This window comes from Pagrus pagrus (genome assembly GCF_965226575.1).
Source record: "Pagrus pagrus genome assembly, chromosome: 22".
Taxonomy (NCBI): domain Eukaryota; kingdom Metazoa; phylum Chordata; class Actinopteri; order Spariformes; family Sparidae; genus Pagrus; species Pagrus pagrus.
In genome coordinates, this window is record NC_140204.1 from 11,598,160 (window position 1) to 11,623,256 (window position 25,097).

General features: G+C 47.1%; 1 protein-coding gene across 1 annotated transcript in view; it reads right to left on the bottom strand.

Moving 5' to 3' along the window:
* The window catches only part of pcdh7b (protocadherin 7b), a 111,861-nt gene extending 86,916 nt beyond the window's left edge, over window positions 1-24,945 (bottom strand). Inside the window, 1 exon segment of the mRNA XM_084344024.1 lies at window positions 20,878-24,945. Within this exon segment, the coding sequence (XP_084200150.1) occupies window positions 20,878-23,952 (3,075 nt within the window). The 5' untranslated portion in view covers window positions 23,953-24,945.
* Between the last annotated feature and the right edge of the window lie 152 nt (window positions 24,946-25,097).

Consider the following 25,097-nt stretch of genomic DNA (forward strand, 5'->3'; position numbering starts at 1 on the left):
CCTGCTGCTGCTTTTCAGCGAAGATGTCGAAATGATGTGGTCTGTGTGTGTTCCCTTTCTCTCAGGCCCTGCATCCACTGCCTCATCTTTTGTGCCTTTGACACGCTTGTACGTTCTGGGTTCTTTTTCTCCACGGTGCTGTGTCATGATCAATTTACCGCTCGGCACATGACGGCCCCTAGCGCCTCAGAGGATTTGAAGGACTTTGTGTGCAATCCCAGCCTGCCTCGCTTTCTCTCCCACATACAAAACGGGCATTTGTATTTTTATCCCGCTTTGGCCGCCGAGCGAGATTGTGTCCCAGCTTTTGCCTCTCTGATTCCAGGTTATTGTTTGGGAGAGAAATCACACCAAATCTCGCCCAGCAGACACCAACTGGCAGCTCCTATTTCGAGGCTCTTTATTTTTTATTTTTTTGCTTCCAACCGTGTGAGGTCGGGGTCAATCGGGTAATCTCACCGAACAGTGTGTGCAGAGAGGGGGAAGAGAAAGCACGGAAAGCGTTCTGAAAAACATCAGGCCCAATCAGCGCTCATTTGTTCAGGGACCCCGAGAAACTGAGCTCACTGCCTCGTGCAGTGACAGAGTGGGAAGGAGCCGTCGACAAGTGTTGTTCTGTGCAGCTACAGTTTGTTTATGCACCTGCCTGCTTTTTAATGCTCTGCCGCCAGCGCCGAACGCAAATAAGGCTTGGCACGCGCCGAGACATAAAGCTACAACCTCTCCTGTGTTCCATATTTCAATTTTCCCCTCGTTCAAGCAGGATCACGCTCGGCTTCAATATTTAGCTTTTTACCCTGTGAAATGGAGTAAAACGCTAAATAACCGGGCTAATAATCCACCGAAGCAAAAAACACGCCGTGGAGGACATTTGCAATTCAACAACTGTCATCTGCGGTAATGCACGCTACGCCAATCCGGCCAAAATATTGTATTATCATTCTGCTTTCGCATGCGGGTTGGTACCGCTGCCACTGGCAAGGCTATGGCTGCCTGTGTGTGTAGGTGGGCCCACATTATTAAGCTGGCCGGGACTGAATGTACAAACGCAACCTGTACCGTGCGTTGCGCCGCTCCTCCATCTCATCTCTCCCTCCATCTACTCCTTTCTTCCCTCTCAGATCCTGCAGCCACCTGGCCAGCGTCCCACAACGGGGACTTTTTACTGCAGACCTTTTCTTTTACTCCTCCTTCTAATTGAATTATGCACTCTAGTATAAAATCCCCCCCTCATTAAAAGGGCCTTCTATGGATTAGAATGCTGAGGCAAACACATTTTCCGCATGCGGAGGTAACTTAATGTATTCGGTTACCTCCAGTAATGAAGTGAAAATGAGAGTGTGTTTGCGAGAGACTGGCGGCACACTCCGACCTCGCGGTGCGTCAGCCGGGTTACAGGACATGCAAACAGCGGCTCTGCGTGCGTTTGTGTATGCATCTTCGGAAAATGTGAAAACGCAGCATGCATGGCCGCACATTCTTTGGCCTTTCACACACACACACACACACACACACACACACACACACCTCTGAGCAGAATCCATATTACTGTTTAAAGGAATAATAAAACGATCAATAAATGCTGCTATGTTTGTCAGTGCCCTCGCTGTCCACGAGGCAAACAGTCCACGCGTCCCAAGGTGATGTATTGCAGCCTCGCTGGACGTCAATACTCCAGCTTTTATATTACTACTGTACAGAGTTAACACTAGTAGTAGTACAGTCACAGCACAGTAAGTTCTGGTAGGTCTGTGCAGCAAAACTGCTCTATTAATATTTAAGGGCGGCGAGATGTAGCAGTAACTTCTAAGTACAACATATTTTAGTTCTCTAATTGGATCAGATAGGCCCCAGAAAACACGCCCGGGCTGAAATCAATGCACAATTCTGTTTATTTATTTTGTGTATTAACTCGCTTGAAGTGTGAAATCCCCGAAATATCCTCTGACTCTGAGGTCTTTCCAGTCAGTCACTTTTAGCATTAGAAAGGCTTGTACTGTACACTGAAATGCACTGTAGGTAACCTCGAGACGTCGCCTACGGCACCACATAGGAAGCGTTTTAAAGAATCATAGCTTCCTGTCAGCGGAGGGCCGATCAATCCCCAAAGTGTAGATACTAACGACAGAAAGCTTTGTTTTGAGCATCAACAGAAGAAACGCCTCGTGTTTGTTTGGTGGTAAAGTATTAAGAAGTAGCCTTTTGTTTTACAGAATTAATTAAACTTAATAAGGCTCTAAATAATGTTCTAAATCTAAAAACTGTTTAAAAGTTTCTTATAAATTAATATAAATGTCTTATAATCTAACAATAAACATGTTTGTTTGACAATTACATAGTCTAACTAATGTTAAAAGCATCTTTTAAGGACTTATTATCCGATAACTAACACTTATTTCAAGGACCGTAATATGATGTGTGACCCATTCACCTCATGAATCAAACTAAGCTCTGTGGTATCGCCCACCCCTCCTACCTGCATTTAGATCGGTGGCCCCGATACCGGCCGACCTGGGACCAGCTACAAAGCAGAGGCAGCTGCTCCCCCCACTGAGACCCGCCTCATGGGCGACCCAAAGGTCCTATCCTGCTCTCTCAGCCTGGGTTTAGCAGCAGCAGCACATCCTGACTGGGCCCACACAGCAAACGGCTCCCTCTCCCCAACAAGCTTAATATAATTCATTTACCAAACCTGCAGACACGGAGCAAAAAGCCATGAAAAGGGAGTCAAGCATGTGGACTCGCAACGAGACCTTTCTCTCCCCTTCCCTTTTGAAAAAAAAAAGCGCCGAGCGACTGTAAACCCAGTGGTACACAGTCAAATTAACCAACCTCATCCGAGTATGGATATGAGATTTCTTCGGCTAATATTGATATGCAGAATTTTCTCATTATCCCCGGCGAATGAAACCGCTACAAACAACACCCGGGCAAGCGTGTCTCATGCGAGGCGTGGAGAGAGAGGGAGAGAGAGCAACAAAAGCAAGAAAGAAAAGTTAATGTTTAATTTGTGAAAACAACGCCCTGACTAATGAATTTCCAAAGTTTGTTTCCCCGCTCACAGCTCCTTGTTTGGCTTTGTTTTAATAGAGCATGCAGATTTAGAAAAATGAGGGGCAGGAGTGGAAAGAGAAGGAGAGAGACGGAGAGAGAGAGCAGGGGAAAAAAAAAAAACGAGGTTGTTTGTGCAGAAAACACCTTATTTGGACTTTTTTCTGAGGTGATCCGACCGCGCTCTGCCAAAATGAGATGTCGGAGCACGGTGTAAGACAAGAAACAGCTAACATGAGGAGCGCCTCGCCTGAGGCATTTTAATGATCCGGGGGTCCAGAAACGTGAGCAACAGACGGGCGCTCCTCTTAAGTCCCAGACATGAACTGAATCATAGCTGTATACAGAAGCCAACGTCTCCTCCCAGAGACGCATAAATCTGCTGGGGAAAAAAAAAAAAAAACTAAACAGGGAGGTAGCCGAGCATCACGGTGGCCTCAGAGATGTGGGGATACGACGCCGAAAAGACGGGTGCGGAGGGGTTCAGCGGGAGTTCAGCGCCGACAAACGCTGTTCGGTTGAACCCCAGCAGTGAACGCAAGGCCACTACATGGAGCAATTTGAAAACAAGAAAGCCTTTTCATTGAAAGCTCCAAAATGTCTTGAAATCCCCCAAAAAAGTCTGTTTTCATGATTTTGTTGGATCGTTTCCTGCCGCTGTTGGAAGCTTAGTCTCTTTTTATTTCACGCTCTTATTTCCCTTCACCCAAAATATGCGGCGCCACAATTTACAGGTGACTCACACGTCTCCTATGACTGTTGTTTTTTTTTTGTAAAGGTTGCTTTTCAAAAAAAACCTAACACCTGTGATATGAGCAGCCCGCTTTTCCCTTCTCTTCGCGCTCTCGACTCTTTGCTGATTCTACTTACTCGAAACACTGTGAAGTGGAATAACTTCGCCGAGTGCCGTGACTTTGCTGCACTTTGGTATGTCTGCTGCGTGCCAAAAATAAAGGAGAAACTGCTCCCTTTCAACAGCAAACACGCGCAAAGATTGCAAGTGAGCGGTTGAAAGAGATAAGAATCTGGATAACTAACCACGTTGCATGCCTCTGAGACCACATGACAGGAGCCGAAGCCACCGTCGGATTCCAGTGTGACAGCGCATCACGAGCACGGGAACAGGACGGGCACGCCCTCTGTGACAACAGGAACAGTAGCAACCGTGACTGCTGTCTTTCAGCCCTTTCACCTCCTGGAAAAACACTTCTTTAGCTTGACGTCACGACTCTTTCCAACCTGTGCGCCCCTTTCACTGGAGAATCCAGCGGGCCATTATGTTATTAATCCAAATTGCACCAACAGAAGTTGCTATTATAACCTGCCCAGAGCCTCAAAGGAATCAGAGACAAAGATTTGAGTCATCCCTCTTCCTTTTCCTGTTGAGCTAGCCAAAGCCGTGCATTCTGGGAGTGGACCAAAACCGCATGCTAATATGTCAAAACCACTGCAAAATCCAGCAACGCCCCTAAATCTGACACGTCGTCACTTCAAAGCCCGAAGGCATCATACTCAAGTTTGTAAAAGTGAGATTCATTTCCAGCCACACATGCACATGAGTCCCTGGAGGCTGAGAGGGATGTATTTGTTCCAACTTATCACAATAAATGTAATTACACTGGGTATTTAATGATTTTTTTTTTTCATGTGGTTTTTTTTCTTCCTCCTTTTGTACTTTTTCAACAAGAGCCCTGTCAGTCTATAATTAGCGATCACTGAGAGGAATCAAAAAAAGCAAGAAAGACTTGTTTGTGTTGAGCTCCTTGCTTCCCTTTTCTCCCCCGAGGGGAAGATGCCTCACACACAATTTGATTCAGAGCCGAGCGCCGGATCCAAACTCGCTCGACTTCAGACAATGTTAACTCCCGGAGACTGACGCCCCGTATATTTACAACCTGCGAGATTCGGCTATTAATAAGAGCAGACGTGTCCGCGTAAAGGATGAGACACCGAATCCTGCGGGTGTTGTTGATGCCTTTCGTGCTCCTTTCTATTTTCTTTTTCGTGTTCCCCCACCCTGAGCAGAGCAAAGACTCGGGCGGCTTCCACAAGTGTTCAAAGGCCTTTGTGTCGGCGCTTTGATACACATCGCTCTCTACAGAGGTGACGGCGGCAGAGGGCCGGACTCTTGAACACGCATAGAGAAATAAGCTTCAAGGCAAACAGCTATGGTTTTTCATTTGACTGTGAATATTTGAATTATTTATTCATTATTATTTATTTAAAGTTTAACGAAGCGACAGGGGCCGAAAATAAAAACCTGGAACGTTTTCGTACCTTTCCTGGTAAAGTATTACCGTCCCATGTTTGATAGAGGCCCCCCGCTGCTCTCGCTCTTTCTCCCTGTGTGTCTCCGCCGTCTCTTTCCCACTTTCTGTCTTCCAAGACTTAAACCAAACATGTTAACAGCCTCAGCATGCTGGGGATCTCTCCGGCCACATTTATTGTTTATTAAATCCTGATCTCCTCAGAAACGCAAAGAAAACACCGCTACAGAGAAAGGTCAGGAATGTTTTACCGCAAACAAAATAAGTCCTTGGAGAGATACACGAAGGGATTTTTGATTTTTTTTTTCACCGAGGAGACGCCGCTAACATCCTCTGGACACAAACAGAGAGGGTTGCAGAGCTCGTGCTTTGTGAGCCTGACACACGTGGTGGACTGATGGGCGAATGTGGGAAAAAGTACTCGAGGTTAACTTAAGGTTACATCGATCTCCGACTCCGACTGAACGCCGACGAATACATTTACAAGGGGAAAAAATGCATATTTGAAGCTCTTCTCTGTCCTCGTCAGACCCTGCTGCCAAAGCTTTCTCCAGCATGAGCTACTGGAACGGCCGTCTAGACGGGAGGTGGAGGGGTCGGGGGGGCGCCGCACCACCAGGTGCTCTTTATAAACACTCCCATTAGAGATTGGAACTGACGCTTGTTTGAATAACTTTCAAATGAGGAGGCCTGGTGTTTGTCCGCCATTGATCCCCCCTCCTGTCCCTGTCCATTACACCTCAATGGGAGGACCGGCCGTTGTCGGTAACCACCATTACAGGAAATCTATACCAAATACCCTCCTTATTATAAATGCTCATTTTAAAACTTCAATAACAGAGGAGCAGCAGTGTGGGCAGCTATCATTATTCCTTCAGGGGTATGTGAGGATAAGTGATTTTATAGAGGTTGTTTGACTCGCTTGTTTATATCATTTCCATCCTCCATCTTTTAAAAAACACCCCTGGAGTCAGAAATCTTACGATGCAAACAATATCTCAGCGCTGTAATATGCACGCTACGTAGACTATATGCATAGCATGTAGCTCTGTAACTTTTTTAAATTCCAGCCTCATTGATATGCCAGAGCAAAGAAACCAACACATCTCCCGGTAGCTGCAGGGGGTCCGGGGTTGCAGCGAACGCGGCGCAAAACAACATCACCGAGAGAGAAGGAGCTTTAAATTGAAATGTGCATTATAGATGTATAGATAGCCGGGCTTATAGTGACAGCAAGGCCCGAAGCCGTTCTGGGCCGCGATGAAACAATGACCCAGGAGCTGCCAAATTTAGAGACGAGCTGGGTCTCCCAGGAAGCTTCTCCATTTGGGCTGGAATGGCAAGTGTGACCCTCATCTCCCCGCTCCTCACCTCCTACTAATTGAATCAGGCTGCTGCCCAGGATAATTCTCTATGTGTGTGTGTGTGTGTGTGTGTGTGAGGGTTTGTCTGTTAAACCAGGTTTAAAATCGTTAAAATGTGTCTTTCTGACCCTCGCCGCAGATAACCATCCAATATATTTCACACGTGAAAGGATTGGGAATATCGTGCACACACACTCCAACCAAACCCCAGAGGGCAAATATATAACTCTACTAAAAAGTCATGAGATATCTATTAAAATCCCTCATGGACATTGCCTGGGAAAGTTATGCATTATGAATTTGTCTACTCCACACGTCCCAAACCCACTTCTGATACGAGGCATTTTACTATATTCAGATGCATGGATTTAATTAAGAAACAGTGGAATAAACATTAAAAATGTATGATTGGAAATTGCCTCAAGTTCTAGATTCATTTTTTTTCCCTCTCTTTTTCAACTGCCTTCTGTTGAATATACCAAAACAAGGTTAGAGCACTGTTCCTAAGCCTTCCCAGGCATTAATAAAAGGGTTTTTGGGTGTGAAAGGCCAATACGTTGAGCCTGGGGTCAGGGTTTGGTCTAGCGTTAGGGTTTGGGCGGTTTGGGGGTCAGAGTTCGGATTACGGTCAGGGGCTGGCGGAGACTTGGCACATCACACTCAAAGGAACGCACTCTGGTTGGGTTTCCTGTCTCATCCCTAATGCCGGCTCATCATCTCCAAAGCCAGCACTCTCATCAGTGTGCGAGAAGAGGTAAACAGGGTTTAATTAGAGAGGATAGAGCAATCTGGGACAGATGTTGTGAAGGAGAGATCACACTGTGACTGTTTTTGGTTTGTGTCGCAATGAGAGAGAGAGAGAGAGGGAGAGAAAAGAACAAAAAAAAACTGTGTCTCGCTATTCCAGAAATACAAAAACAACTAATTGTTTCAAACAACTTCACACACACGAGCGTGGAGTTGCAAGTGTGTTCTTGTTGAGGAGCTCGACGCACGACTGCACCCATACAAACAGAACGGACAGAAGACAAAAGCAAAGGATTCCAGCGGTTGGTGAGTTATTCTTAGACCTGCGTGTATCACTGTCAGTCTTTATCTCAACAGTTAAGAGTTTATGTCCTCAGCCCCGCAGGGTGGATCCCTGATCGTTTCCCCTCAGGGGGAGGGAAAGGCCAGGACAGGTATCTCGAGAATGTCTTCTTGACTTCCCTGCTAAGTGGCAGCTGCACTACTTAAAAACCCGCTGATGGGATCGCAGGCCTCCACCTCGGCTTAAGTCGCCACTAAACCACACGAAACCTCTCCTCCTCGACGGGCAGTGGCTGAACAAGGATCAACAGCTAACAATGTGGCAGTCAATGCGCCGTTTTGGGAAAGTAACAAAAGCAAACACACCTAAGGCGGGTTTTGTGGATCCTAAGCCTTAAATAACCACGTCCGCTAAGCTGGAAGAACAGAGGAGGGGGAGGATAGGAGTGTGAGAATGAGAGAGACGGAGGAGCTGGTGAGAGAATGGAGTGTTAAAACAGAGATGATTAGAAGCGGAGAGGGAGAGGAAGCGAGCTTTGAGGGGCAGATGATGAGGATGACAGCGAGCGGTGGGAGGGAAAGAAAGGAGAGGGAAAAAAAAAATCAGGCATTCTCGACAGAAGCAACATGGCAGGATCACGCGGCTATTTTTCATTCACACTCCTCTGCATTCGCACATGATTCCAAAGGTACCCGAGCCCCAAGGAAGCCTTCCAGCAAACACCGCTCGCCAATTTTTCAAACCTGTCACTCCCTTTCCTTGTATCAGCCTGTGCCGCACAAAGGGGCCTCCTCCTAGCGCCGTCGCTACTGTTGTTGTCATTGTGCCCGATGCGAGGTAAACACGTGAGGCGGTGTCGTCCGACCCCCTCACCCCCCGCCCCTCACACCCACGCCCACAATGCATCACTCTCGGATCACACTGTAAGGCGACAAACATTACAGTAGGAGGGACAGTGTGTGTGTGTGTGTGTGTGTTTTTTTGTTTTTTTTTCCTCTTGCGCCCGCTTTTTGACAGCACACAATATCCGCGCAGCATATTTCAGTGGGTGTTGAAAAATCACATGAATGCCTGAAAATATGACTCGTGTAAATAGGCGGACGATGGCTTGAGTAATACGCGAGGAGAGGATGCGGGGATGGTTCACACCGCCTTGTCAGTCCGACAGTGGTAGTTGGAAGCGGTTGCTCGGTAATCCACGTCGTTTTTTTACCTCTGTCTTCCTCTGTCTCAATCTTTTTACACCTCCATGGCTGAGCCTCAGACACTCTCGTCTCGCCCTCCGGTGAGAAAACACACCGCACTGCTGCAGGCAGGCAGGTGAAATTTAGTCCGATTGTTAGGGCTGCCGGCACCTGAGGAAACACATGCAAAAGACACACATGCCAACACGCACAGGCGCCTCTTTTTGCTCCCTCGCGGGGGTTCACAGCACTCGCTGCCCACAGTGTTCATTATGAGCTTTGACACAAAGTCTGCAGAGACGCTGTGGCTGGTAATCAAACAGGAGCCGCAGTGTGTTCCTGAAGGCAGACCAAGACGGGGGAGCATTGTATTTAAAGAACGTCCTCCAGGCTGCTACTGATGCCTGGCAATGCCTTAAGAAGTTTAATACTTCCTGTTTGATTAAGTTTATGCGTTTGTCGAAATATCCCCGAGCTAATCCGGGAGACGCAGGGGTTAAAAAAGGTGAGCCTTTATCGCTACAGTGAACGCCTGAACAGAGCAAACATGTTGAAACGCCGCAGGCAGCCTCTGGGGCAGCTTACAATCAGACGCGATACTGTCGTCACACAGACGGAGTCCCACTTCATTAGGCCACATGCGTGCCAAGAGTCATTACAGAGAAGAGACACACACGCTGTCACACAAACACTTCATACTGTCATTCAAGCTTCTGCTTTTAATCTGCCTGCCAACCTCTGAATATGACATTACATTCGCTGCCTTACAATCTACACACACTTGGTCATTTCATTTACTCCTCATGCATAGGAATTCTTACAGTATTTATTCAGCATTCCTCCTGTTTGATCCTTGACACCGGCTCCTTTAATCTGTCTGAATGAATTCATTGCTATTCAGCCGTCACGCTCCTCAGATACGGGATGAAATATAGAGGACTTGTTTCATCTGTCTTTAAGATTCATGGCTATTTGATACTCTGGTATGTCTTAAAACACTAGAATCCTGCGTGGCGCGCAGCATCAATAAAAGGCTCGACCTTGCGAGGCACGTCTTCCCTCAAAAGGGGTTCGACGGGTGACTCAGATCTTATTAAATGCTTTTGTTTAGCCACATCAAGCTCATTTCTTCTCTCCCGGCTCGAGAAATATGGCTGCCCATATTGTATTTTAAATCTCTCAAGCCCAGGAATGGATGCAGGGAAGAGTTAACCGAAGCACCGCAGCCTCGAGTGAAAGAGCAAAGTATTGTGGAGGCACTGATGTTCCCTCACTGTCTAATTTGATCTCATGAATCAAGAACTCAAAGTGGGAAGGGCAGTAAATTACGGGTCCCGAAGGAGCGGTGACACAGGGAAGAGATGAGCCCATTGTAGTGAAGCAACTCCTGCCAATTTAGTGCTCGGGGACCTTCATCTTTGAAACGCTCCCTGCTTGCCCAGGTGGCTTTATCAAAAGAGTTTAGTGGAACATGACGTTCCCACGCCTCATCCAACTCCGGGCCAACGCTGTTAGGATACCACGACTTTTTTTTTTGTTGTTGTTGGGAGCACGTTGCCCCAGAGCTCCGCTGTTGGCAGCGATGAGTCTGAATTACCGGGTACAAGCAAGATGAGAGTGCAGTGAAAACCTTTTAAAAAAAACTCCAGGCATATGGCCATGGGAAAGGTTGCCATGGGCGGGGGCGAGCACGGCGGCGGCGGCGGCGGAGGTATATTGCCATAGTAACAATGGATAGCCCCCCAAGGATTCCTGAGCAAACACAGGCATACGGTTTAAACAGCGCGATGAGGACCCTCGCCAGTGTGCCTCCTTGTTCAAACTAAATCACGCTGGCACAGATAACGCCGGCGTTTTAAACATAAATTACAAGGTCTCCGACTGTCGTGTCATGTCCCCGATTCACTGGGAGAAGAGGCTGCCTCGGCGAAGAAAAGCTCATTCAAACAGAATCAAAGGGGGTAGACAAACACATGCACGCACCCTGACGTAAATCTTTCAAATGTTGAAGAAGAAGAAGGGGAAGGGAGGCGAGGGCGGTGTGCATGTTAAGCACATTTGCGCTGACATCAAACGATCGCCCCGCAATTGGCTCCATCGGGGCGAGGGGGGGGGACAGTAATCTGCGCTGCTCAAACATTCGCCGCAGCAGCCGCAGAATTCTGATGGTGATTAAACAGACAGTAACAGTGTTCTCCTCCAAGTCCGGCTGGGGATCTCCACAACACACTCGTAAATGTCACCCATGTAGGCACTTAGCCGCTTGTCAAAGTCGCTATGAGCTCCCCTCACGTCACCAGTTCATAAGAGCTCTTCACTGTGTGATAGGCTCCCTTTATGCACTTATGCTCCCAGCAGTGTGCCTCCTTCCACTGAAGTCTGTTATTAATATATCATTATGGACAGATTAAACATGATGAAGCTGACGTTAAGTGAAGCTTATGAAGTGAAGCCGGGTTTGGAAATAAAAGTTGAGCTAAAATATGAGAAACCTGGCCGTGTTTAAGCGGCTTTGTTTACCATTATTCTAATCATTTTACCGCCCCCAGACGTGTCAATTTGATTGATACCGTTGCCTTTCCCGCAATCCCAGACCTCATCAGCCTCGAAAAAAGAACAACAAATGTAACAGCATTGCCTATTTTCCCCGCCTCTGTGGGCTAGCTCCCCCTCAAGGCACTTCTCGCCACTGAATCCACTCTGTAATTTACAATTGGCTATTGTGTCCCAAGTGTTGCTTTGGACCAACTCAGAGTAAATGAACCGTGTCAAAGACCAGTCTCTCACTCGTGATTACATCCCCCCCCTGCTTCTCTACCCTTCATAATTGCAGCACACTGAGCAAAAAGCCGCAGCTGGGAACTCGCAGTTGTTCACGCACCTGAGTTCACGCACCTTAGTTCACCCACTCGTTCAACGACCCGAACGGGTGTTCTTTCTTTGCCAGTGGCCAGTTTGATTGAATATTTGTAGCGCTTACTGAGAACATTGTTGCTGGGGAGGAGAGAGGGAAAGAAGCGAGGAGGAGGACTCCATCTCCTCGGATACAGCCAAAGAAAAGGACTAAAAGGTGAAGCCAAAGCGAGATAATAAACAGGCTATAGGGCATGGTGCCGCAAATCAATACCTGAAACCATATTAAATGTCTGGAGCTCCTCAATCCACAGAAGAATTTGTCTGACTAAAGCCAGCATCACAGTCATCTGGACTTTATTCTGCAGTTTGTAACAGGGCAGGCCTGTGGGAATGTACAGTATATGAGGACCGGTGTCACACTGCATTCAGTTAATTCAGGCTGAATGATGTAGAGCTCTGCTATAGGACAAAATCTCATCTTAACAAGATTCTTTGAGGGATTAAAATCTGCCACTGATGTATCATCAAGGAAGATACGATCACTACTCAGACGCATCACTCTGATATCAATAGCGGTGCAACTAATGACTATTTTCTCAATTAACTGAGTAGTTGTTTGGTCTATAAGATGTCAAAAAATACCGAGAGTGATGTCTTCAAATTGCTTAATTCGTCCAACCAGCAGTCCAAAACCCAAAGACTTCATTTACTTCCGCAAATGACAAAGTAAGACATTAAATCCTGACATTTAAGAAGCCTGCATCAGCATATGCTTGATGTTTTTGCTTCACAAATGACTGAAACAATTAATTGATTGATCAAAATAGTAGCAATTCATTGTGTTTTGATCAAATAATGGCTAAAATGACTAATTGTTGCAGGGTTAATTGATTTACCTTGCAAAAAGAAGTGAATAATTTACCAGAGCCGAAGGTTTGTGTCGATTAACAGTCTAAGATATTCATTTTACTATCATAAGCACAAAATATGTATATTTAAGGAGCTCTAACCAGTAAATCTTTGGCATTTCTGCTTCATCTATAACCAAAATAGTTGGCAAATCATTTTAGTTCTTAGCTCTAGTTTAGTAATTTTACCAACTGTTGCAGCTCTGATTGGTTTATCTTGCGAAACGTAGTGAAAATGCCCATTATAATTCCCCAGAGAGCCTACAACCCAAACATATTCAGTTTACTATCGTGTATAACATCGAAAACAAAATCTTTACATTTAAGCAGCTGTAACCAGCAAATCTCTGGCATTTCTGCTTGATAAATGACTGAAACCATTACTTTCTCATCAATGAACTGACTGAAAAATTGAGGGATCATTAAGATTCGCGCAGCTTTGATAAATACGTGGATGTGTCTCAACTTACAGGCCACTTCTTTTCATGATTTCTCTATTCTCTATACGACAGCGAGTCATTAACTAAGTTGTAGATGTAAGATGCATGAAAACTCAATATATCAGTGTTATGAAGAAAGTCGACATACGGCTGGTGCACACCTGTCATCATCTGCCTCATCTGTAACCTTATCCTCATTTCAATTTCATCCTACATCACTGTATGCAGCCTGACGAAAGAGCGAGCCAAAGAAAGTGCGCACACCAAGAAAGAGGCAAATTGAAAAATTAGCATTTTCAAAAAAAGCCCTGGCTGGACTTCATATTTCAGCTGATTTGATGGCTGCTACCTGGCGAGGCTGCTCGTAAACTCCAGCTGCCCCATGACCTTCATTCTCCAGCAGGCAGGCAGGCTCCTCCAGCCCCTGACAAGAGTTATCGGGCCTGGCTAATAGGCTGCTCTCTGCCAGGTAAGGCCTCATCGATACGGGGCCTTCTCTGCTAATGAATCTGCTTCTTTTGCACACATTCAGAGCCGTGCGTAGGGTTGAAACACACATTATTAGTCACGGCGGTGTCCGATAAATATCTCCGCTGGGGCAGAGGAGCTCCCAGCGCCTTGCTCGAGGGCACTCCCCAGTTACCGAGAGCCATCATCCGCCCAGACTGCTCGAGCTTGCTGTGGGTTTTTTTAACGGTTGAAGATGAAGCACCGCTCCAGCCTTCGGGCTCCATCTGCCTCTGTGCGCATGTGTGTAGACAGCGTATGTAATAACCAGACGCACATACAAATATAATGAACTGCATTCCTTGGGTAAACACAGCAGCAGCGCGGGCACACAAACACACACACATACACTCGTGGAGGATATTGAAACCCTCTCAGGCATGTCGCCGCGCGTGTGCCTGGCGTGCGGGATGATGGAGAGGCTGAACTGTGGAGGCCCCGTTTGCTCTCGTCTCCAGCCCTCACAGGATAACACACACACACACACACACACACACACGCGCATTCCTACTGTACACCCACGCCCTTACACGTACACATCCACCGCAATGTGTGTACCCGCTGAGTACACATGCACAAACTTTCACACAGGTCCCCCCAGGCTTTGATGGATGGTCGGTGAGTGCTCTACCTCCTGTTTCATACACATATAATCTCATTTGGGGGGCCACATGGTGGGAGCCGCACCAAAGCAGGGCTAATAGAAGCAGTCAAGCTGTCCTATCCCTCCCCTTCCCAAGTCAAGTTGTATCCATTATATTCCTCTGCTTAGCAAATATGCATGAACGCAGCCTGTTAATAAAAAAGCAATCGGACAAAGAAAAAGCAAAGCTTTCGGCTGCATTATTTATCCCGGACAATTCTTAATGTGTCTTCCGCAGTCGGGAGATCTCAGCGCAGGTTAATATTTTAGGAGTCTCTTAATACAAAAGAAGGGAGGTCAAAGGCGGGAAGGAAGTATGCGGAGAGAGAGAGAAAGAGCCAAAAAAATCAACGGCAATCTGACCCCAGGGTAGAGGTCATACCTCTTAAATATGCTTCAATTACCCTCTTGAACTTGATAACACACAAACACACACACACCGAGCAATCGTCTTGCATATTTCCCCCGTCAGTCCGGGAGAGAACGTGTCACTTAAAGCGCCTTTCTCCCCACCTGTCATCTCCGCTTAATAAACAAGTTCTCGTCGCACTAAGGAGCTTTACAGTCGGCTGCCGGCGCAAAAGGTGGCACTTAGAGGTAAATTATGGATCAACACGTCTGCCTTTCATGGCTCTTATTCTCATTTTCGCGAAGGCCACGTGTGAAAACGCAGCTGACGCTGGACGGGGGTTTAAATCGTCGCCCCGTGATGGGAGGGGGGCTGGGAGGGGGCGCGGAGTTCCCTTGACACCTTGGACCCATGTGAGCAACGCTGACAGGGAGCCATTCGTCTGATTCATCTCAACGTTGCGTTCGGCTGCGAGGGAGAGAGGGAGGCACAGGAACCTACGCTCAACAGAAACTTTGCTCATGAGAGAGTACGGCGGGGGGGGAAACAGGAAGCACAAAGCGCCCTCTGCCACCTGTTTGAAAGAGCGTCAGGAGAACAAATGGCCCGTGACCTTTCCTACAAAACAACAACAAAAAAAGAACATCATTACGCGACTAACTCTGGCAGACATTTTTTTTTTTGTAATCTTGATGAGGTACAGTGTCAGAGTAAACAAAACACCATTGTTTTGCCTATTAGTCTCACAAACAGCAAGCCTTACGTCTGATCCGTGTTGTGATCCAGCTCGCCGACAGAGAACTATTCCCCGGGGTTGTACAGCAGCGGAGCTAAGTGATGTTCTCATTTAGTTGGTTCGAGCCTCCTACAAGAGGACAGCTACAGAGGGAAAACAACAAGGCTAGCATAGCATATCATAGACCTTGGGAGCCTTGTAAAAGTCAATTTACTGTACAAACTCCTCCTAACAATTGCCGTGTAAAAACAAGTCTGCGATGCTGTGAGTGCGCGGTGATTGATAGTGCCACAGGAAAGGCAAATCTGCAGAAATGAATCGGCTTTATCCTGGCGAGCCCCGTCTAATGCGATCGCTGCCGAGTATGAAATGAAATTCCATTTTCGATGACATCAAATTGAAAGAAGCGGCGAGAAGAAGGTGGCATCTCCGACACTGCCACTTACAATCAGCAGCGTGGAGAGCAATCAAGGTTGCATGTGGCTTAAATTTCTTGTCTGTTTCGTACCTCGCTCCTCCCCATTTCACCCTCTTTCCTCTGTGTTGGCGGCCTGTGCTGATACATATGATCATGAGTATTTCATGTGAGGACGAGTGAGCTCACCAGCACGTTTAGAGAAGAGAGGAGGAGATAGAGAGAAGACAGAGATGGAGAAAAGGAGTAATAGTATTCATGCTTTCCCCCTATAGGTAAAGAAAGTGAAAAATGCCTCAGCATCAACATATTATAGCAGCAACCAGCTTTAGCAATCCCTCCCTGACTTTCTCTCTCAGACCGCACCGCTCCTGCCTGCGTATCAGGTAAGTCTAATCCTTAGATTAGTAATTGCCTTAGAGCGAATGCATTCAAATCACCAAACCAAATTATAGCAGAAAATGCTGCCCGCTGCAATTTCATGAGTATTACTGTGCACTCTTACTCCTTCCATTTTCCTTTTCGGAGCATAAACAACAAAAAGCCCGAACAGCCCATAGATTGAATTAAGCCGTAATAGATCCAAAACAATTTTTGATAAAATTAGCCACAGTCTGCGGTGCACAGCACCGCACAAAGGACACTAATAATGCGGCAATAAACAAACCAGCTCATTGCACATAATCTCATTTCGTACTAAACACAAGATTTCCACATTGGGGGTTTTTTCTTCACCTTTTTCCTCACCTCTAACACCCCGTACTGAATTACCGTGAGGTTGCTATAAATCCTGTTTTTATATTTTGATCTTCTGATTATCATCTGATTGCTTATATGGTTCTGCAGGAAAGTTCTGCCCTGGATACAGATTTAATGATAGTGAAGTAAAGTTTGACTGTTTTCTGTAACAGCTACTTTCTCTACCTTTTCTAAACCCCTAGCCCGAAAACCCTAGCCTTGAACCCTCAACCCCAAACCTAACCCAAAAACCTAAACCTGAACCCTGACTTTTTTTTAAACCCTTAACCCTAACTGTAACCCAAGAAAAGATAACCCTGACCCTTTAACCCCAACCTAACCCTTACCCAAAACCCTAAGCCCCTAACCCTGACCTGTAGCTGCTTTCTCTGCCTTTCCCAAAACCCTAACCCTACGCTGGCCTTTATCAGCTACCACAGAGGATGGAGGGACGGCCAAACATGTTAAAGCTCCTTGTGCAACCTCTTATCAGGTAATTACCTTATTGAGCTCAATGAGGGACTGCCACAGCAAGATAAAATCACGCGAGAAGCCATCTGGGGAGTGTGGAGCCTGCAAAACACTAATGGTGATGACTGCCAGAGGAAACAACACAAAAGGTTCAGACAATAGTAGCATGATGGCTCAAATCTATGTTCAGCCCCTGACACGCAGGGTCACTGGGGTTTTGTAAGTTTCAAATAGGTCACTTGTGGCTTCTCATAGGTGTTTAGGCAGCTACATTTTGTAGGTTAAAACAAATTAGGCCCGAGGCAAAGTACTACATTTCCATATTGGTTTCCTGTTCCTCCTGGAGCCTGAAGGGCGATCACAGCCTACGTTTTGGCTACAAACACCATTCGGGTGACCCCCATTTGCATGGTGATATTGTTTGTCCCGGGTGAGGATTCGCCCTATGCAAATCAGACGCTCCACACCTGTATCCAGCTCGTCCCAGAGAGGCTGGCACGAGGAGGCAGAGGGGGAACAGCTGGCTGGAGCGCAGGAGGTGAACACCGGGGCTCTAGGTTAAGGGCAGTGTCCAGTTATGCTCGCTGCATCAGCCCCGAGGCAGGATAACCTGGTATAAGTGTGCGGACCGGGGCTTTTTCCTGCCCTGAGGGGCTACACTGGGAGAGCATAGAATACAAGCTGCTGTGGCTCAGCGCTGATTAAAAGTGATCCACCTGGGCACGAGCGTGCGCTTTGAAGTGCAATGATAAAACAAAAGCTGATGGCTTGTGCTAATTCGATGGCTAAGTGATTTCATTCCTCACTACATTACGGTTGGACAGCGTTATTTTCTGGCACTGCAGAGGACAGAAGCGACTGCCAAAAGTAATAAAGTTAAGTGTTCTGTTAAGTGCACGCGCTGCTCATCAGCCTTCAGACGTAAGGATCGGACGCAGGTATGTAAGGAGCTGATAGAAGAAGCATCACGTGAGAAGCAAAATAAGAGGAAATGTGAATAAGCTGCAGTCAAAAGAGTTTCAGGAGATGAAATGTCAGGTCTGTTGCCCCTCCTGTTCGAGCCCTCGACAGCTGCCGGGTGACACGCTGGCTTCTCCCTCACGCTTAGCTCGGCTTAATGACTGTTTAAATGTCTGATGGGCTAAAAAGAAAGGCTCGCCTCGCCGATAAACTCCCTCAGTTGCCTGGTTACCTGCCCGAGCAGGTTGCCTGTGCAGTTATTGTAAGACTAGATAGGTGATGACAGAGAAAGACGGAACGCGATACCTCAGAGATTACAGTCAATGGTCAGCTCTATTCTCTCCCTCCTTCCCTCCCCGTCTCTCCCTCCCCAAGTCCCTTGTGAAACAGTAGGGGCCATTCTCTGTGCCGCTAACAGGGCCGTCTTTCTTGTGCCTGTCTCTATCTCCTCCCACAGACGGACAAAAAAGAGAGGGAGTGGCAAGAGAGATGGGTTTGTGGGTGAGGGTGTGTATGTTCATGTTGTGTGTGGGAAAAAAACTCATAATTAAAGACACCCCTTATCATCTCATGTCATAAATCATCATCTGGGGCTAAATTTGATACATATTTAAATACGAATAAATCTCAGGGATGTAAAATATGTTCCCAGACGAATATAAAATATAATAAAAGCATAGTGTCAATGGCGTTCTGTGATGTAACTACCACTAATCCAGATCATGCATAAATTTTTCCCTTAACTGAGGCGCACAAGTGTCCTTGAGTGCTTTATTATGTCTTTATCTGTAGTGGCACTTACGTGAAAATCGAATATTTTTAGAAGCAGCATCCCTTAAAATCAAGAGCATGACCGCTTCACTACTTAATCTAATATAGAGGCGGCTGTTTAATGCCATAATTGGAGCACATGAACACACACACCTTCTCTTCAATTAGCTCTCTTGTGCAGCCATTAAATTACACCCTATTCACCCCAACAGAATTTATCAACAGTATTTACTGAGCCCCTGGGATATAAAAGGCGATTTTAATACTTGCTAGCTATTGTATATTAAGCACCAAACAGGGCTCACCACACAATAAACATGGATGATATTGCCCAGTAGACCCCTGAACACTTTCTTTACTATTCTATTACAACTGAGCATCACAAGAAAATACTCATTGCCAATGCATTACTGCTCCGCCTCAGACGCTGTATTGTAACAAACGCAGACTTCATAAAAGTTCCCGCGGCATTAATGCAGAGAGTAAATAAATAATTATATAAGTGGAGCGTAGTGACACACAATACATGCTGCTGCCGCAGCAGCAAATAGAGTGCCCTTTTAATTATGCAGGAGACATCCGAAAGCAACAGCACTCCTCACACTCTGGGAAGCAGCTCAGTGAATACACCATATTAGAAGCTGTTAGAGACAGAGTAGGGGAAGAGAAGGGATAGAAGTAAAAGGGGAGTGAAATGATTTGAGAGGAGAAGCGGCGAGAGGGAGGGGTGAGGGATGTAGAGAGATGAGAGTGGAGATTTAAAAAGAAACCACTGCAAGAAAAAAGGCAAGGCAAGGGAGCACCATTGTAAGGGGTATGATGTGGCAGGGGCTGAGAGAGAATAAGGAATAAAGAGGGAGAAGAGGCAGCACGGGTGGGTGCAAGGGTACACTACACTGGGCCAAAGGAGAGTTTGAGGGGGGGAAAGGCGACAGTGGGCATGGAATATAAAGGAAAAGAAAGAGGCAAACAAAAAACAATCCAGCTGTGTTCTGAGAGAAAACAGCACTTCTGAATTCTAAAAGAGTAGTGCTGACACCAAGTAAAAGAAAGATCAATAATTCATTAGACTGCCATAGAAAACACATAAAACAGTAGCATTCTTTTTCTCTTAAAAAACGCAAATCAGCCGACTTCATTATGTATTAACTGTGTGTCTTGCCGTTGATGCACATAAGAGTGCCAAAAACTATAAAGCCCGAACTGATAAAAGCACATATTTCCTGGAATTTGAATATCACATCATGCCACCTCCACTGTCTTCCAGCACTGCAAATGGAAGAAAGGAGTTACTGAGAGCGGGAGAACAAAAAAAAAAAAAAAACAAAAGGAAGAAAAGCAAAAACAGAAGGGAGGTGAGAGTAGCTGAGAGGTGGAGGAGGGAAAAAAAGCAGGTAGAAAATGGCAGACATTTATATATGAGGAGAAAGATAAGGGAGCAAAAGAAACACAGGCACAATATGGGAGGTGGTATATAAATGTCCAATTTCATTGCTAGGTCAATGAAGCGATGCAGACCCATAAGTCCAGAAGAATGTTAATATGACCTCCTGGCCAGATGTTCCTACTTAAAACCAGACTGTAAAACTGACTCACAAACCTAACAAAGCCATGTTTGTGCTGCATTCACCCTACATCTACCTTTCTCTCTTATCCTCTTTTGTTTTTTTTCCCTCCCTTTCACAAGAAGACAAGGGGGCCTTGTCACAGCCAGAGGGCAGGGCAGGGCTCGACATGGCTAAGGGGAATTTGACCGGCCCCCGCCTCGCTCCCCTCTGGGATAAAATAACTGCAAACCAAACCCTTATGCGAGCTGTCTGCAACACTCCGACACATATTTGCCGAGGTTAGTAGTCGTGACACCCCTTGCGGAAAAGGCAGACTCAACACACGGCGTGATGAAAGTCAAAAAGTTGGCCCCGTTTGGTCGAGTGGTAACAAAACCCCCTCATAAGCTGATCTAAATCTTTCTCTTCCCTTTCAATATTACATGTGAATGGCACTCCAAACCAAAAACAGATCAATACCGCTAACTTGACACACATTAGCACCATAAAGGCAACAAGACTACTGAGACTAGCCCTGTCAGAAAGCATTATGGTGGAGAGAACACTAAGAGGAAGAAACAGAGGACATTTAAGAGTGGTGGAAGGGGGAAAAAAAGAACATGGAGATGTGTCTTCTTACCTGTTTGTTGTACTTGTTGATAGTTTGACTGCTGTATTCAGAGCAGTGGTCAGATCCAAGGGAAATGTTATCTCCGGTGCCAACAAAGGTGTTGGCAGGGGGCAGGTCCTGAACTGCCTGGTGCTTTTTACCAGCTGTTGGCGACTGCGGGTGAAGCTGGACAGTAGGGAGTGGTGAACTTGACTTGTAGTGCCGGGCCAGATCCGGGCTCCCCGGCCCTCCGTTGACTGAACGGTAGCGGCCCATGCCAGGACTGTCCGACAGCTTCTCATTGACGCCATCGTAGCGCTGCCCGTTGGGTTTGGAGGCCTCTACAGTAACAATACTGCTATAGAGTGGCTGTTTGGACTTCTGCTTCTTCTTATCCTTCTTGGGCTTCTTGGACTTATCATGCTGCTGTGGTGTGAAGAAGTCTTCGTGGTCCTTCTTGCCGGCCTCGTAGCCATTCTTATTCTTGGGGCGGCAGTAACGGGCCATGACAACAACTAGTATGATAAGGATGACAGTCATGATGCCTGAAACGACCCCAATTACAATGCTTAGCCGCTGTTTGCTCAGATCATAGTTGGGGTCACCGGCAATGTTGGTGTTGAGAGACGTGCTCAGGCTCTTAGCCACCTGGGCCTCCACAACTGTGGAGTTGGAAAGTGTCTCGTTAACATACACATGGACCAGTGTGGTGGTGCTCTGTGAAGGCTGGCCACTGTCGTTCACCTGGACCACCAGTCTGTGGAGGCCATAGTGCTTCTGCTCCAACTTCCCCACCAGTGAAATGACCCCTGTGCCCCCATCAATCTCAAACAGCCTGAAGGGGTTTCCCCCAATGATGCTGTAGCTCAGGTCAGCGTTGATGCCAGTGTCGGTATCGGTGGCGATGACAGTTCTGACAACTGTTCTGACAACACTGGAGGGAGGAAGAAGGGTGTAGGAGCTGTTTATTGGGAAAGTGACTGTTGGTGCGTTGTCATTTTCATCCATGACGAAGAGTGAAACTGTGGCAGTGGCGGATCTGGGAGGGTCACCCCCATCCACAGCTTTGACACGGAACGTGTATGTAGTTTTCTGCTCTCGGTCGAAGGAGAGGGTGGAGAAAATAGTCCCTGTGTCATTCTCAATTGAAAATATCTCCTCCTCTTCCTCAATAAAAAGACTCATCTCTGCATTTTGGCCTTTGTCTGCGTCAATGACTGTAACCATGCCAACTGGGCTGTTTGGCTCAAGGTTCTCCTTGACATAGAAGGTGAACACGTCCTGCATGAACTTTGGCTCGTTGTCATTCTTATCGGCCACAAGGACGACCACTGTTGCAGAGCCCTGAAGGGTGTTTATGCCCTTATCTTTGGCTATCACTTTGAATTCATAGCGCTCTGTTTGCTCTCTATCCAGAATGGTGTTTACTCTGATGTCTCCACTGTCTGCATCGATAGAGAAAATCCCATTTACCGATGAGTCTAGGGAGTAGGCTATTTCAGCGTTCTTCCCACTATCTGCGTCAATGGCTGCCACTGTTGTCACCCTCTCGCCAGGGGCATTGTTTTCTGGGAACGACACCTCTACAACATTCTGGCTGAAGACAGGAGGGTTGTCGTTAGTGTCGCCCACTTTGACGATAAGAGAGTTATTGCTTGCCAGACTGGGGCTTCCAGAGTCCACAGCCACTATGACCACATTGTATTCCTGTGTGGCCTCATAGTCCAGCGGTGCAGACGTGTGCAGGAAATATTTCTTTTTATTCTGCTCACCCTCCATCTCACTGGCTGGTTTCAGCTGAAAGGGCACATCGCCTACCACCGTGCACGTCACGATGCCATTTTCCCCCTGGTCGCGGTCTGACACCTGAACCAAGGCGATGGGTGTGTCCACCACCACATCCTCAGCCACGTTCGCTATCCCATCTTTTAAGAAAATGCGTCCAATTTTCCTGATCTCAATAGCAGGAACGTTGTCATTCTCATCCTTGATGTTCAACACCACAGTGGCCTTGTCCATTTTCGGCGGCTGGCCTCGGTCACGGGCCATTACTGTGAACCTCAGTTGGCTCACTTCTTCACGGTCAATGCGGTGCAACACACTCAGCCACCCTGTGCTCTCATCCAACCTCAGCAGCCTCCTTACTGACTCTGTGGCTGCCCCGAACACATACTCTATTTGACCATTAACCCCCACGTCTGCATCCGTCGCTTTGAGCTGCAGTATGGGGGAACCAGGGGAGCTGTTTTCCGGTAGGTCAGCCTCATACACGCTCTTCTCAAACCGGGGGTTGTTGTCATTCACATCAGTGATCATCACCCTAAGGATGGCCTGGGAGGAGCGAGGGGGATCTCCTCCATCCCTAACACGCAGTGTGAGCTCATAGGAGTCTCTCTGTTCCCTATCAAGGGCCCCTTTAATGATGAGTTGAGGCTGCTTCTCTCCATCAGTGGTGTCAGCAACTTGCAGTTCAAAGACACTGCTCCTGCTCGCGCCTTCGTCAAATCTCCTCTTCCCCGAGTATGAATCCCCAGAAGAGCCCAAGCGCCTTGAGTTCTCCCCATTGTCCTGGATAAGCTCGTATCGCTCTATTCCATTTCTGCCAAAATCTCTGTCTGTGGCTGTGGGCAGCAGATAAAGGGTTCCAATGGGTCTGTTTTCCTCCACAGACAGTGTCAGGACAGGGGAAGGGAAAGACGGGGTGTTATCATTTATGTCTAGTATGATGACTTTTCCCTCAAAGAGGTCGACCCAGCTCTGAGCTGGTCCTATCACTGACACTTCAAAATCTATAAAACACTCGTTTTCATCAAATATCATTTGGCACTGCTGTAATTTCTCACGGTCTATGCGCCTCTCGTTGGTGGTGAGCTCACCTGTTATGTTGTCTATTTTGAAAAAATCTGAGCCTGATTCTAGCGTGAATGTCACCTCGCCGGACCCGGCTACGATGCCCAGGTCGCCGGCTACGTTCCCTACTCTGACATCGGCGGGTCCCTCCTCAGCCAAACGGTACCGGAGCACTTGCTTGGCAGCGGGCTGATGCACAAGCTGCAGGATGAGCATGCAATAGTACAAATAGTCCACTGCACCAGTAGTCCTCATTGTTCCCACCTGCAAAAAAATGTCCACTTAAGACTTGAAATATGTCCCAAAAAATGGAAAAAGGATTTAATCACTGCGGGAGAGTCCGAATGCGGAGAGGAAATATCGTTTTCATTAAGAGCAAAGCCCTCTGTTGCGGGATGCGTGAGACTTCATCCTCCGGACGACTTCCTACATCGCTCCTGCTGCAGTGAAAAAGCAGCAAGTGCACAGGCTTTCGTCTCTTCTCTGCTTTTCCCCTCCTGTGGCACTGGATGTTAGTTGCTCTTTCCTTGATTTAGCAAAAAAGACAAATAAAAAAAAAAACACACACACACATACACCAGAGGGGCTCCGTGCGCTCCGGGCGGTGCCACAAATCTTCGAATTACATGCGCGTAAAAAGCCAAAGAAAATGTCCGGGCGTCACACCGCCAGAAAGTCAATTCACTCCATATCCCGCGGTTTTACTCACAGAATCTCCTTTCTTGGGTGAGGCTGCAATATCCCGCTGTCCGACGATGGTATGTCCACATATGTCAGCGGATCATTTAAATGCCCGCGCAGTTTCCAAACTCATCACACGGGCGAGTGTCGACTGCGCGGAGCTCCAGTCAGCTCCCCCAGCCCCGATCTCGAGGATGTGAATACGAAGCAGATTACCTGTCCGGTTGCCTACTCTGCTCTCTTCCTCCAAGTCACTTGCAGCCTGCACAAGACTGTGTGTAGTTCTCTCTCTCTCGCTCTCTCTCTTTCTCTCTCCCCCTTTTTCTGGCGAGCCAACTCCAGTGCCGGCGTGCACAACCTGCCGAAAGGTTGCGTCTTGTTGGAGAAAAAAATAAAGAAAAAGAAAAATCAAGCAGGGAAGGAATGGGGAAAAAAGAGACGTATATCCGACGCTGGTTTTCTTTAAGGTTGGTTGAGTTCCTCAGTGTGTCCAGCACATTCAGCCTTGTTCCCTCACCTGCAGATGCGCCGCATGTGTTGGCAGCCCCTATCTGCAGCACTGTGAGAGGGATTCACAAATGATATTGCAGTCTCTCCCTCTCTCGCTCTCTCTCTCCTCCTCCTCCTCTTTCTCTCTCCCTCTTCACCACCCCCCCTTATGGTTTCTTCTCCCTAAGCAGCGCACGTAAACAGGGTCGGACTTGGTCTTGATCGCCGGG